General features: G+C 42.1%; 3 protein-coding genes across 3 annotated transcripts in view; 2 read left to right on the plus strand and 1 right to left on the minus strand.

Annotated features, from left to right (window-relative positions):
* Window positions 1-4707, plus strand: part of chtf18 (CTF18, chromosome transmission fidelity factor 18 homolog (S. cerevisiae)) — a 30515-nt gene extending 25808 nt beyond the window's left edge. Inside the window, exon 13 of the mRNA XM_048247132.1 lies at window positions 4508-4707. Coding sequence (XP_048103089.1) covers window positions 4508-4635 — 128 coding nt within the window. The 3' untranslated portion in view covers window positions 4636-4707. The remainder of the gene's footprint in view (window positions 1-4507) is intronic.
* Window positions 1-15000, plus strand: part of LOC125297244 (NACHT, LRR and PYD domains-containing protein 3-like) — a 313314-nt gene that overhangs the window by 45931 nt on the left and 252383 nt on the right.
* On the minus strand, window positions 4808-7866 carry gng13a (guanine nucleotide binding protein (G protein), gamma 13a). Its single transcript, XM_048247800.1, has 3 exons — window positions 7726-7866; window positions 6752-6849; window positions 4808-4992 (listed from the first exon to the last, which is right to left on the minus strand). The coding sequence occupies exons 2-3, from the start codon at window positions 6847-6849 to the stop codon at window positions 4887-4889; spliced, it is 204 nt and encodes a 67-aa protein (XP_048103757.1). The 5' UTR covers window positions 7726-7866; the 3' UTR covers window positions 4808-4886.

The raw sequence follows: 15000 nt of genomic DNA on the forward strand, positions 1-15000 counted from the left end.
GGAGATTAGACTTCAGCTAGATTACATTACATTACTCTACATAACAAGGAGATTAGACTACTTAGATTACATTACATTACATAACAAGGAGATTAGACTACTAGATTACATTACATTACTACATAACAAGGAGATTAGACTCGCTAGATTACATTACATTACTCTACATAAAAGATTAGACTATGCTATTACATTACTCTACATAAGGAGATTAGACTTCAGCTAGATTACATTACTCTACATAAGGAGATTAGACTACGCTAGATTACATTACATTACTCTACATTACAGGGAGATTAGACTACGCTAGATTACATTACATTACTCTACATAACAAGGAGATTAGACTACGCTAGATTACATTACATTACTCTACATAAGGAGATTAGACTACGCTAGATTACATTACTCTACATAACAAGGAGATTAGACTACGCTAGATTACATTACATTACTCTATATAAGGAGATTAGACTACGCTAGATTACAATACATTACTCTACATAAGGAGATTAGACTACGCTAGATTACATTACTCTACATAAGGAGATTAGACTACGCTAGATTACATTACTCTACATAGCAAGGAGATTAGACTACGCTAGATTACAATACATTACATAACAAGGAGATTAGACTACGCTAGATTACGTTACTCTACATAAGGAGATTAGACTACGCTAGATTACATTACATTACTCTACATAACAAGGAGATTAGACTACGCTAGATTACATTACTCTACATAAGGAGATTAGACTACGCTAGATTACATTACATTACTCTACATAACAAGGAGATTAGACTACGCTAGATTACATTACATTACTCTACATAACAAGGAGATTAGACTACGCTAGATTACATCACTCTACATGAAGAGATTAGACTACGCTAGATTACATTACTCTACATAACAAGGAGATTAGACTACGCTAGATTACATTACTCTACATAAAGAGATTAGACCCTGCAGCTACATTACATTACTTACTCTATATAACAAGGAGATTAGGATCACGCTTAGATTACATTACATTACTCTACATAAAGAGATTAACTAATTACATTACTCTACATAGGAGATTAGGGACGCTAGATTACATTACATTGACTTACAGGGAGATTAGACTAGATTACATTACTCTTACATTACTCTATTATTACTCTAACAAGGAGATTAGACTACTTAGATTACATTACATTACTCTATATAACAAGGAGATTAGACTACGCTAGATTACATTACATTACTCTATATAACAAGGAGATTAGACTACGCTACATTACATTACATTACTCTATATAACAAGGAGATTAGACTACGCTACATTACATTACTCTACATAAGGAGATTAGACTACGCTAGATTACATTACTCTATATAACAAGGAGATTAGACTAAGCTAGATTACATTTACATTACTCTACATAACAAGGAGATTAGGCTAAACGCTGGATTACATTACTCTACATAAGGAGATTAGACTAAGCTAGATTACATTTACTCTACATAACAAGGAGATTAGACTAAGCTAGATTACATTTACATTACTCTACATAACAAGGAGATTAGACTAAGCTGGGTACATTACTCTACATAAGGAGATTAGACTAAGCTAGATTACATTACTCTATATAACAAGGAGATTATCTACTTAGTTTACATTTACATTACATAACAAGGAGATTAGACTACGCTAGATTACATTACATTACTCTACATAACAAGGAGATTAGACTACGCTAGATTACAATACTCTACATAACAGGGAGATTAGACTATGCTAGATTACATTACTCTACATAACAAGGAGATTAGACTACGCTAGATTACATTACTCTACATAACAAGGAGATTAGACTACGCTAGATTACATTACATTACATAACAAAGTTAGACTACATAAGGAGATTAGACTACTCTTAGGATTACATTACATTACTCTACATAACAAAGAGATTAGACTACATAGATTACATTACATTACTCTACATAACAAGGAGATTAGACTACGCTAGATTACATTACATTACTCTACATAACAAGGAGATTAGACTACGCTAGATTACATTACATTACTCTACATAAGGAGATTAGACTACGCTAGATTACATTACTCTATATAACAAGGAGATTAGACTACGCTAGATTACATTACATTACTCTACATAACAAGGAGATTAGACTACGCTAGATTACATTACTCTACATAAGGAGATTAGACTACGCTAGATTACATTACTCTACATAAGGAGATTAGACTACGCTAGATTACATTACATTACTCTACATAACAAGGAGATTAGACTACGCTAGATTACATTACTCTATATAACAAGGAGATTAGACTACGCTAGTTTACATTACATTACATAACAAGGAGATTAGACTACGCTAGATTACATTACATTACTCTACATAACAAGGAGATTAGACTACGCTAGATTACAATACTCTACATAACAGGGAGATTAGACTATGCTAGATTACATTACTCTACATACAAGGAGATTAGACCTACGCCTGATTACATTACTCTACATAACAAAGGAGATTAGACTAATAGATTACATTACATTACAAAAAGAGATTAGACTAAGGAGATTACATCACTCTACATAAGAGATTAGACCTAGATTACATTACATTACTCTACATAACAAGGAGATTAGACTCACGCTAGATTACATTACATTACATAACAAGGAGATTAGACTACACTTTTAGATTACATTACTCTACATGAAGAGATTAGACTAGCTAGATTACATTACATTACATAACAAGGATTTAAACTACATTTAGATTTACATTACATTACATAACAAGGAGATTAGACTAAGCTTAGATTACATTACTCTACATTACAGGGAGATTAGACTAATGCTAGATTACATTACTCTACATAACAAGGAGATTAGATTCATTAGATTACATTACTCTACATAACAGGGAGATTAGACTACTTAGATTACATTACTCTACATAAGGAGATTAGACTAAGCTGGGATTACATTACTCTACATAACAAGGAGATTAAACTCACGCTTAGATTACATTACATTGCTCTACATAACAAGGAGATTAGACTACGCTAGATTAGATTACATTACTCTACATAACAAGGAGATTAGACTACGCTAAATTACATTACTCTACATAAGGAGATTAGACTACGCTAGTTTACATTACATTACATAACAAGGAGATTAGACTATGCTAGATTACATTACATTACTCTACATAACAAGGAGATTAGACTCACGCTTAGATTACATTCCATTACTGTACATAACAAGGAGATTAGACTCACGCCTAGATTACATTACATTACTCTACATAAGGAGATTAGACTACGCTAGATTACATTACATTACTCTACATAAGGAGATTAGACTACGCTAGATTACATTACTCTACATGAAGAGATTAGACTACGCTAGATTACATTACATTACTCTATATAACAAGGAGATTAGACTACGCTAGATTACATTACATTACTCTACATATGGAGATTAGACTAACGCTTAGATTACATTACTCTACATAAGGAGATTAGACTCACGCTAGATTACATTACATTACTCTACATAACAAGGAGATTAAACTACAGCTTAGATTACATTACATTACTCTACATAACAAGGAGATTAGACTACGCTAGATTACATTACTCTACATAACAAGGAGATTAGACTACGCTAGATTACATTACATTACTCTACATAACAAGGAGATTAGACTACGCTAGATTACATTACATTACTCTACATAAGGAGATTAGACTACGCTAGATTACATTACTCTACATAACAGGGAGATTAGACTACGCTAGATTACATTACTCTACATGAAGAGATTAGACTACTCTAGATTACATTACATTACTCTATATAACAAGGAGATTAGACTTCACTAGATTACATTTGCATTACTCTCTAATAAGGAGATTAGACTACGCTAGATTACATTACTCTACATAACAGGGATGTTAGACTACGCTTACATTACATTACTCTACATAACAAGGAGATTAGACTACGCTAGATTACATTACATTACTCTTACAGTAGATAACTGTTTATTGTATGATGCAACAAATTGAAAAGCTACAAAACTGATATTCATAAGCTTTGGTGGAAATGTGTACTACTAATTGTTTCCATCTCTCACCCTCCTCCTCCATCTCTTTCTCTCTCTCTGTCTTTTTTCATCTGTCTATCTCTATCTCCCTCCATTTCTCTCTCTCTTTCTCCCTCCCTCCCTCTCCCTCTCCCACTCTCATTCTCTCTCTCCTCCTCTCTCCTCTCTCTCTCTCTCCTCCCCCCCTCTCTCTCTCTCCCTCCCTCCCTCTCCCCCCTCCCCCATCTCTCTCTCTCCCCCTCTCCTCTCTCCCCCCTCTCCCCACCTCTCTCCCCCCCTCTCTCTCTCTCCCTCCCTCCCCCCTCTCGCTCTCTTCCTCCCTCCCTCTCTCTCTCCCCCTCTCTCTCTCTGCAGCAGAGGCCAGTAAAGGGGGCATGGTTTTGCAAATTGGCCGTGCTGTGGGGAACAGTGACGTTTGGTTTCGCTTCAACGAGGGCGTGTCCAATGCTGTCAGACGCAATGTGTATATCCGGGAGCTGCTCTGAGAGTGTGTGTGTGTGTGTGTGTCTGTAAGAGCAGCTGTCATTTGTAGATATCACTGTGAATAAACTCAGAAATGCTAAACTGAATTGGTTGTCCTTTCATCTCCATGAAACCGTGTGAGTGACAGACACAGGAGCACACAGTAAAAACGTGTTATTTAATACATTTCCACAATTATGGTTTATTGAATAGTTTTATGGTTTATTGAATAGTTTAGAGATCTGTTGCCATAGCGATAGCAGATGGGTGTGGCTTAGAGAAGCACACATTTCCCAGTCTCCACCCATGGATTGCTCCTCAGCGAATCAGCATTCAGGAAAGGGTCCTTGTCCACGCCCTCTTCAATCCACTTCACCAAGCTGCACAACAAGCACCGGGAGTTAATGTGTGTGTGTGTGATCCACTTCACCAAGCTGCACAACAAGCACCGGGAGTTAGTGTGTGTGAGTTTAGCGCTTTCAGACATACGTGTAAGACCGGAGGTTCTGCAGATGTTAAACGGTGGGGCCGTATATCTGAACGACATAACCGGTCATATGGAAGTCTGAATTTAGCCGGTTGTTGTACTACCCCCTAATATTTCCTCCGGACATTATGTAAATGTGCTGTGTCTGAACGAGGCGTAGAACATGCGGTTAAAATTCACACCTACTGAGAGGGCGTGTCGGTGACGTTTCGTGCGTCCATGTGGTTAGATCTGACTTAAATGCCAGTGTCATGATGGAGGGGCATAGTGCTGTCCAGAAAATCTCCGACCTGGAAAGATGCAGACATCACAGAGCTACTGTCCATGAGGGCAGACAGCATTGTGATAGAACACATGAAGGGAACAGCAAGAGACACGTTGATGTAGCCTAGAACCGCATCGCAAGGCCAAAGGAATTCAAAAGACTGAATCATAAGCAGAAGGCCCTGAAAAGGCAGTAGCCTACAGCGACGTCGTTGACGACAATAACAGGAGTATTTAATAAATTGTTAGCCAACCGGTTTTCTGTTCATTGATACCTGGCTGAGCTCGCCAGATATTTGTTGAGCATAAATATGCCTAGAGAAAATGAAAAAAGCGAAGAAAACGCCAACTTTGTTACAAGCTCCTTCACGTAAGCGGTAGCCTACCATAGAGTTTGTGCATGCTCTCTCCAAAGCATAAACCAGATGTGGTTCTATAGCCAAATAATTCTGCTACATAGCGTTGAAAACAGATAAATGTGTTTATTCGAAGCACACATACAAATACTGTTTGCTTACTTGACTAGCCTACTTCAAGTATTAGCCTCGCACAATAGATTTGTCTTCTTTAGCCACCATAATGCATAGGCTACACTTTTGTAAACAAAAGCAGCTGCTGTGACAGGCAGCGGCCGCATATATTCTCGCGTCATATCTGCATCTTGTGAACTCTACAAGCCCCCCACCCCTCACTTTCGACAACCACCGGAGATTCTGTAATGTCGTGTATATGGTTCACACATCACGATCGGATAAGGTCAGTATTAGGTCCGCAGGTTAGCATCATATCTGAATCATCCGAAGGGTAGGACCTCCGTTTGACAAACCTCCGCATATACTCCGGAGGTTATATCTGAAAGCGCTTAATGTGTGTGTGTGAGCCACTTCACCAAGCTGCACAACAAGCACCAGCAGTTAGTGTGTGTGTGTGTGATCCACTTCACCAAGCTGCACAACAAGCACCAGCAGTTAGTGTGTGTGTGTGTGAGTTAGTGTGTGTGTGTGTTTGTGTGATCCACTTCACCAAGCTGCACAACAAGCACCAGGAGTTAGTGTGTGTGTGTGTGTGTGTGACTTACTCGGCAATGGTCACAGATGATTTGTGTGTGTGTGTGTGTGTGTGACTTACTTGGCAATGGTCACAGATGATTTGTGTGTGTGTGTGACTTACTCGGCAATGGTCACAGATGATTTGTGTGTGTGTGTGTGAGTGTGACTTACTCGGCAATGGTCACAGATGATTTGTGTGTGTGTGTGACTTACTCAGCAATGGTCACAGATGATTTGTGTGTGTGTGTGTGACTTACTCGGCAATGGTCACAGATGATTTGTGTGTGTGTGTGTGTGTGACTTGGCAATGGTCACATGATTTGTGTGCGTGTGACTTACTCGGCAATGGTCACAGATGATTTTTCTCTGTTGGTTTGAAGTTGCTGTTTCAAACTCTCAACTTCTCTCTGCAACTGAGAGGCATCCAGCTCATCCATCTACACACACACCACACACATACAGATATATATATACACACACACACAGATTAGTGTCATTCCATAACTTGCTCGGCCTCGGAGGAACGTGCAGCATAATCTACACAATACAATACATAATCTACACAAATACACACAATACAAGCATCTTGTATTACAAACCTTTTAAGAAAGCTGCTATATAAATAGTTTGATTGATTGATAATCCACTCCGAGGCGAAACAGCCCAGCAGAGATATGTGGTGAATAGGTGTGTGAGGTAAACCCCTCACACTCTGGGATCCACACACACATACTATACCCGTCACACACTCTGGGATCCACACACACACACACACTATACCCCTCACACTCTGGGATCCACACACACACACTACCCCTCACACTCTGGGATCCACACACACTATACCCCTCACACACTCTGGGATCCACACACACACACTATACCCCTCACACACTCTGGGATCCACACACACACACTATACCCCTCACACTCTGGGATCCACACACACACACTATACCCGTCACACACTCTGGGATTCACACACACACACTATACCCCTCACACACTCTGGGATCCACACACACACACACTGACATACACCATGGAATGATGATACATCCTTGGCTTTCAGCATGCAACATTCAGACCTATATCAACACACATACAAATTGTTACACACACACACACACACACACACACACACACACACCTACACCTACATAACATTCAGACCTATATCAACACACATACACACACACACACCTACATAACATTCAGACCTATGAACACACATACAAATAGTCACACACACACATCTACATAACATTAAGATCCATATCAATAGACATACAAATAGTTACACACACTCCTACCTTCTCAAGCAGCTGTTCCACACAGGGACAATGTAGACCGAGTAAGATGTGTGTGTGTGTGAGAGAGAGAAATTTCCAGAAGGGTGCTATGGACACTGAACAGCCTCTGTATGAGGAACTGCAGGCAGGTGCCAATCACTAAAACACAGATGTGTGTGTGTGTCTGCATGCTGACCAGCCTACCTGCCACGCCCCTGTGTGAGGTGTGTGATTTTAGTTTAACCTGTGTGTGTGTGTGTGTGTGTGTGTCATTTGCATACTGACCCTCCTGGAGCTGTTTTGTTTTCCTATTTAAATGCTGTCAGACGTGTGTGTGTGTGTGTGTGTGTCATTTGGTGATTTGTTTGTTTTGTGTTTCTGGAAATTCATGCAAAGCAGTATAGGCACAGTCGCAGCAGTGAGAGAGAGAGAGAGACTGTGTGTGTGAGTGGGCTAATGACCGTCCAAACAATGGGCAGTGCACTCAATCTAAAAGGGAAGTCATTGGAACCAGAAAGCGGTTGAGATTTAATCACACATGGTGGATTCTGGGTGGAGTGTGTGTGTGTGTGTTATATGATGGATATCTGCTTTTATCCCATCCATGAATTAGTGAACACACAGTGAGGTGAAGCACACACCAATCCCGATGCAGTGAGGTGTGACACACACACACACACACCTTGCTCAAGGGCACTTCAGCCGTGGATGTGGGCATGGGAGAGCAGTGCTCAACCACTTCCCCCACCCACATTTTTCCCTACTGGGTCGGGGATCGAACCGGCAACCCTTCAGTTACAAGCCCGAAGCCCTAACCAGTAGGCCACGGATGTATTTGTGTATGATGTGATGAATGGTGTGTGTGTGATGAATGGTGTGTGTGTATGATGTGATGAATGGTGTGTGTGTGTATGATGTGATGAATGGTGTGTGTGTGTGTGATGTGATGAATGGTGTGTGTGTGTGTGTGTGTGTATGATGTGATGAATGGTGTGTGTGTATGATGTGATGAATGGTGTGTGTGTGTGTGTGTGTATGATGTGATGAATGGTGTGTGTGTGTGTGTGTATGATGTGATGAATGGTGTGTGTGTGTATGATGTGATGAATGGTGTGTGTGTGTGTGTGTGTGTATGATGTGATGAATGGTGTGTGTGTGATGAATGGTGTGTGTGTATGATGTGATGAATGGTGTGTGTGTGTGTGTGTGTGTGTGTGTGATGATGATGAATGGTGTGTGTGTGTGTGTGTATGATGTGATGAATGGTGTGTGTGTGTGTGTGTGATGATGATGAATGGTGTGTGTGTGTGTGTGTATGATGTGATGAATGGTGTGTGTGTGATGTGATGAATGGTGTGTGTGTGTGTGTGTGTATGATGTGATGAATGGTGTGTGTGTATGATGTGATGAATGGTGTGTGTGTGTGTATGATGTGATGAATGGTGTGTGTGTATGATGTGATGAATGGTGTGTGTGTGATGAATGATGTGTGTGTATGATGTGATGAATGGTGTGTGTGTGATGAATGATGTGTGTGTATGATGTGATGAATGGTGTGTGTGTGTGTGTGTGTGTGTATGATGTGATGAATGGTGTGTGTGTGTGTGTGTATGATGTGATGAATGGTGTGTGTGTGTGTGTGTATGATGTGATGAATGGTGTGTGTGTGTATGATGTGATGAATGGGTGTGTGTGTGTGTGTGTGTGTGTATGATGTGATGAATGGTGTGTGTGTGATGTGATGAATGGTGTGTGTGTGTGTGTGTGTGTGTGTATGATGTGATGAATGGTGTGTGTGTAGAGTAGAGTAGAGTAGATTTATTAATCCCGAGGGAAATTAAGGTGTCTAGTAGCATACATACATAAATACAGAATAGAAAAACACAAAGACATTACACACATCATTGCACATATGTTCACCATACAGCACACACTTACATACATCTAGCCAACGTCAGATCTCTCACACATACACACACACACACACACACACACACACACACACACACACACACACACACACACACACACACACACACACACACACACACACACAGCTGTGGTTGTGATGAGAAGAAAATAGTGGTTCATCACATGTGCCATAGCTGAGTGGTTCATCACATGTGCCATAGCTGAGTGGTTCATCACATGTGCCATAGCTGAGTGGTTCATCACATGTGCCATAGCTGAGTGGTTCATCACATGTGCCATAGCTGAGTGGTTCATAGCAAGAGCAGCTAAAGTGTCACTATGTGCAGATGAGTGTGCAGGTGTCTCAAAGTGTCACTATGTGCAGATGAGTGTGCAGGTGTCTCAAAGTGTCACTATGTGCAGATGAGTGTGCAGGTGTCTCAAAGTGTCACTATGTGCAGATGAGTGTGCAGGTGTCTCAAAGTGTCACTATGTGCAGATGAGTGTCCAGGTGTCTCAAAGTGTCACTATGTGCAGATGAGTGTCCAGGTGTGAAGTGTCACTATGTGCAGATGAGTGTGCAGGTGTGAAGTGTCACTATGTGCAGATGAGTGTCCAGGTGTCTCAAAGTGTCACTATGTGCAGATGAGTGTCCAGGTGTCTCCAAAGTGTCACTATGTGCAGATGAGTGTCCAGGTGTCTCAAAGTGTCACTATGTGCAGATGAGTGTGCAGGTGTCTCAAAGTGTCACTATGTGCAGATGAGTGTGCAGGTGTCTCAAAGTGTCACTATGTGCAGATGAGTGTGCAGGTGTCTCAAAGTGTCACTATGTGCAGATGTGAGTGTCCAGGTGTCTCAAAGTGTCACTATGTGCAGATGAGTGTCCAGGTGTCTCAAAGTGTCACTATGTGCAGATGAGTGAGTGTCACTATGTGCAGATGAGTGTGCAGGTGTCTCAAAGTGTCACTATGTGCAGATGAGTGTGCAGGTGTCTCAAAGTGTCACTATGTGCAGATGAGTGTCCAGGTGTCTCAAAGTGTCACTATGTGCAGATGAGTGTCCAGGTGTCTCAAAAGTGTCACTATGTGCAGATGAGTGTCCAGGTGTCTCAAAGTGTCACTATGTGCAGATGAGTGTGCAGGTGTCTCAAAGTGTCACTATGTGCAGATGAGTGTGCAGGTGTGAAGTGTCACTATGTGCAGATGAGTGTCCAGGTGTCTCAAAGTGTCACTATGTGCAGATGAGTGTCCAGGTGTCTCAAAGTGTCACTATGTGCAGATGAGTGTCCAGGTGTCTCAAAGTGTCACTATGTGCAGATGAGTGTGCAGGTGTGAAGTGTCACAATGTGCAGATGAGTGTGCAGGTGTGAAGTGTCACAATGTGCAGATGAGTTTGCAGGTGTGAAGTGTCACAATGTGCAGATGAGTGTGCAGGTGTGAAGTGTCACAATGTGCAGATGAGTGTGCAGGTGTCTCAAAGTGTCACTATGTGCAGATGAGTGTCCAGGTGTCTCAAAGTGTCACTATGTGCAGATGAGTGTCCAGGTGTGAAGTGTCACAATGTGCAGATGAGTGTCCAGGTGTCTCAAAGTGTCACTATGTGCAGATGAGTGTCCAGGTGTCTCAAAGTGTCACTATGTGCAGATGAGTGTGCAGGTGTCTCAAAGTGTCACTATGTGCAGATGAGTGTGCAGGTGTCTCAAAGTGTCACTATGTGCAGATGAGTGTCCAGGTGTCTCAAAGTGTCACTATGTGCAGATGAGTGTCCAGGTGTCTCAAAGTGTCACTATGTGCAGATGAGTGTCCAGGTGTCTCAAAGTGTCACTATGTGCAGATGAGTGTGCAGGTGTCTCAAAGTGTCACTATGTGCAGATGAGTGTCCAGGTGTCTCAAAGTGTCACTATGTGCAGATGAGTGTCCAGGTGTCTCAAAGTGTCACTATGTGCAGATGAGTGTGCAGGTGTCTCAAAGTGTCACTATGTGCAGATGAGTGTGCAGGTGTCTCAAAGTGTCACTATGTGCAGATGAGTGTGCAGGTGTGAAGTGTCACAATGTGCAGATGAGTGTGCAGGTGTGGGAAGGTTGATTATGCAGTCCAGTCACCTATGATGATCTCTTTCTGGGTGTCCTTCTGTGTGGTGTTGAACAACTGGATGGCCCTGGGGACAAAGGACCTCCGTAGCCTGTCTGTCTTGCACGGAATCTGTAGCTGAATGCGCTTCTCTGGTTGTCAAAGACTGGGTGCAGGGGTGATTGTAATTGTCCATTATAGAGTCAAGTCTGCTCAGTGTCCTCTTCTCAGCAGTGGTAGTGAGAGTCTCCAGTTCTGTGCCAACAACAGACCCAGCTTTCCTCACCAGCCTGTCAAAGGCGTCCAGCATCTCTTCCTGATGCTGCCTCCCCAGCATGCCACAGCATAGGAAAGCACACTGGCCATGACAGACTGGTAGAACATCTGCAGGAGTCTGTTGCATACATTGAAGGATCTCAGCTTCCTCAGAAAGTAAAGCCTGCTCTGACCCTTCTTGTAGAGTGCTTGTGAGTTAGCAGAGCAGTCAAGTTTATTGTCCAGATGTACCCCCAGGTACTTGTAAGTGCAGACTGTCTCCACTGTCTCCCCCTCAATTGAGACAGGCAGCAGGGCTGGGGTAGCATGTCTGAAATCAACCACCATTTCCTTGGTTTTGGTGGTGTTCAGCTGCAGCTGGTTGGTCCTGCACCACCTGACGAATTTCTCCACCAGTCCCCTGTACTCCCCCTCCTGCCCATCTTTAATACATCCCACAATGGCTGTGTCGTCTGACAACTTTTGCAAGTGGCAGCTATCTGAATTGTAGTTGAAGTCTGTGGTGTAGAGGGTGGACAACACCGGGGAGTCCTGTTCCTTGTGAGCTCCGCTGCTACTGACCACAGTCTGTGATGTGAGGTCACACAGTCTGAGGAAATGGGGCCGTTCTGTGAGGTAGTCTGTAATCCAGGTCACCAGCCTGGTCACTCCCATCTGCAGCACTGACGTTCTGTGAGGTAGTCTGTAATCCAGGTCACCAGCCTGGTCTCCACTCCCATCTGCAGCACTGACGTTCTGTGAGGTAGTCTGTAATCCAGTCAGTAATACGCTTATAAGACCTTTCTTACTTATTTGTAGTACATTTTGCAGCCCCCCAATCTAAAGCGAGGACCATGTAGCCTATAGTTCCACAAGCCCAACCTTCTATCTCTCTGTGTACTGTATCTATCTATCTAGCTTGGTTTAGCTGTGAGAAATGCACCTTCAAAATTGTTGCTGTGAGCAGGACCCAAACCCCGGTCTCCCGCGTCAGGGGGTGCATCGCTACTTGTTGAGCTACACTACTTTTCTTATATAGCTGATGAAATTGTTTATGTTGATTCTATATTCCGAAGTGCTATATCACACTAGCTATGCTTTTTACAAATATGTTTCTGATGGAAAAGTGGTGTTTAATTAATGCAGAAACAGACCACGAATGTTCGCCTCTGTTCAAGGCAAACTGAAACATGTTTTAAATTGATCACGAACGTTCGCCTATGTTTGCATCTTTGAACCAGAGCTTTGAACGCACCCACTTATCGTCTTGAAGCCTCGGTTTCTAGGTAACCAAACTATATACAAAGCTGGCATATCTTTAGACTGCTGACAAACTGTTTTATGCGTTCACTGAACAAAGATTAAGGAAATTAAACACCACTTTTCCATCAGAAACATATTTGTAAAAAGCACAGCTAGTATGATATAGAACATCGGAATACAGAATCAACATAAACAATTTCATCAGCTATATAAGAAAAGTAGTGTAGCTCAACAAGTAGCGATGCACCCCCTGACGCGGGAGACCGGGGTTCGGGTCCTGCTCACAGCAACAATTTTGAAGGTGTATTTCTCACAGCTAAACCAAGCTAGATAGATAGATACAGTACACAGAGAGATAGAAGGTTGGGCTTGTGGAACTATAGGACCTCCGTAGGCTACATGGTCCTCGCTTTAGATTGGGGGGCTGCAAAATGTACTACAAATAAGTAAGAAAGGTCTTATAAGCGTATTAGTTATCCACCTCTTTGTCTTATACACCATTAACACGCATTAACAAGCTGCTTGTTAACACTTACAACTGTTAACAAATATGCTTGTAAGTAACTTAAAAGGCTGCTTATTAACACTTACAAGCTGCATGTTAACAGTTAGTTAATGTTATTAAAGGATAACAACAGTTAACTTACTGTTAGTAATGAATTGTTAACTGCTTATTATGCACTGTTAATACCTAATAAGCACATGTTATTCTAAAGCGTTACCGATGAATGGTGTGTGTGTGTGTGTGTGTGTGTGTGATGAATGGTGTGTGTGTGTGATGTGATGAATGGTGTGTGTGTGTGTGTGTGTGTGTATATGATGTGATGAATGGTGTGTGTGTGTGTATGATGTGATGAATGGTGTGTGTGTGTGTGTTATGTGATGAATGGTGTGTGTGTGTGTGTATGATGTGATGAATGGTGTGTGTGTGTGTGTGTGTGTGATGAATGGTGTGTGTGTGTGTGATGTGATGAATGGTGTGTGTGTGTGTTGATGTGATGAATGGTGTGTGTGTGTATGATGTGATGAATGGTGTGTGTGTGTGTGTGATGTGATGAATGGTGTGTGTGTGTGTGTGTGTGTGTGATGTGATGAATGGTGTATGTGTGTGTGTGTGTGATGATGTGATGAATGGTGTGTGTGTGTGTGATGTGATGAATGGTGTGTGTGTGTGTGTGTGTATGGTGTGTGATGAATGGTGTGTGTGTGTGTGTGTATGATGTGATGAATGGTGTGTGTGTGTGTGATGTGATGAATGGTGTGTGTGTGTGTGTATGATATGATGAATGGGGTGTGTGTGTGTGTGTATATAATGTGATGAATGGTGTGTGTGTGTGTGTATGGTCAGCAGGCAGACCAATTGATACCTTGTCTTAGCTGAGTTACTGAAGCTAAGCAGGTGTTGGCCTGGTTAGTACTTGGATGGGAGACCTCTTTGGACTGTGTGTGTGTGTGTGTGTGTGTGTGTGTGTGTGTCTTTACTGAGTTACTAAAGCTAAGCAGGTGTGGGCCTGGTTAGTACTTGGATGGGAGACCTCTTTGGACTGTGTGTGTGTGTGTGTGTGTGTGTGTGTGTGTGTGTGTGTGTGTCTTTACTGAGTTACTAAAGCTAAGCAGGTGTGGGCCTGGTTAGTACTTGGATGGGAGACCTCCTTGGAAAACTAGGTTGCTGCTGGAAGTGGTGTTGGTGGGTGGTCAGTAGGTGGCACTCTTCCCTCTGGCCAAAAGATCGATCCCAATGCCCCAGTGCAGTGGCCAGGGGACACTACTGTAGGAGATGCCGTCCTTGGGATGAGA

The sequence above is a fragment of the Alosa alosa genome, chromosome 7, assembly GCF_017589495.1.
Source record: "Alosa alosa isolate M-15738 ecotype Scorff River chromosome 7, AALO_Geno_1.1, whole genome shotgun sequence".
Taxonomy (NCBI): Eukaryota; Metazoa; Chordata; class Actinopteri; order Clupeiformes; family Clupeidae; genus Alosa; species Alosa alosa.

Bases quoted from the DNA above. Each gene is read 5' to 3' on its own strand.
- gng13a (XM_048247800.1), bottom strand. From the start codon at position 6,849: ATGGATGAGCTGGATGCCTCTCAGTTGCAGAGAGAAGTTGAGAGTTTG. The intron at 4,993-6,751 runs GTAAGTCACACG...CTTGTTGTGCAG, and splicing joins TCATCTGTGACCATTGCCGA to CTTGGTGAAGTGGATTGAAG.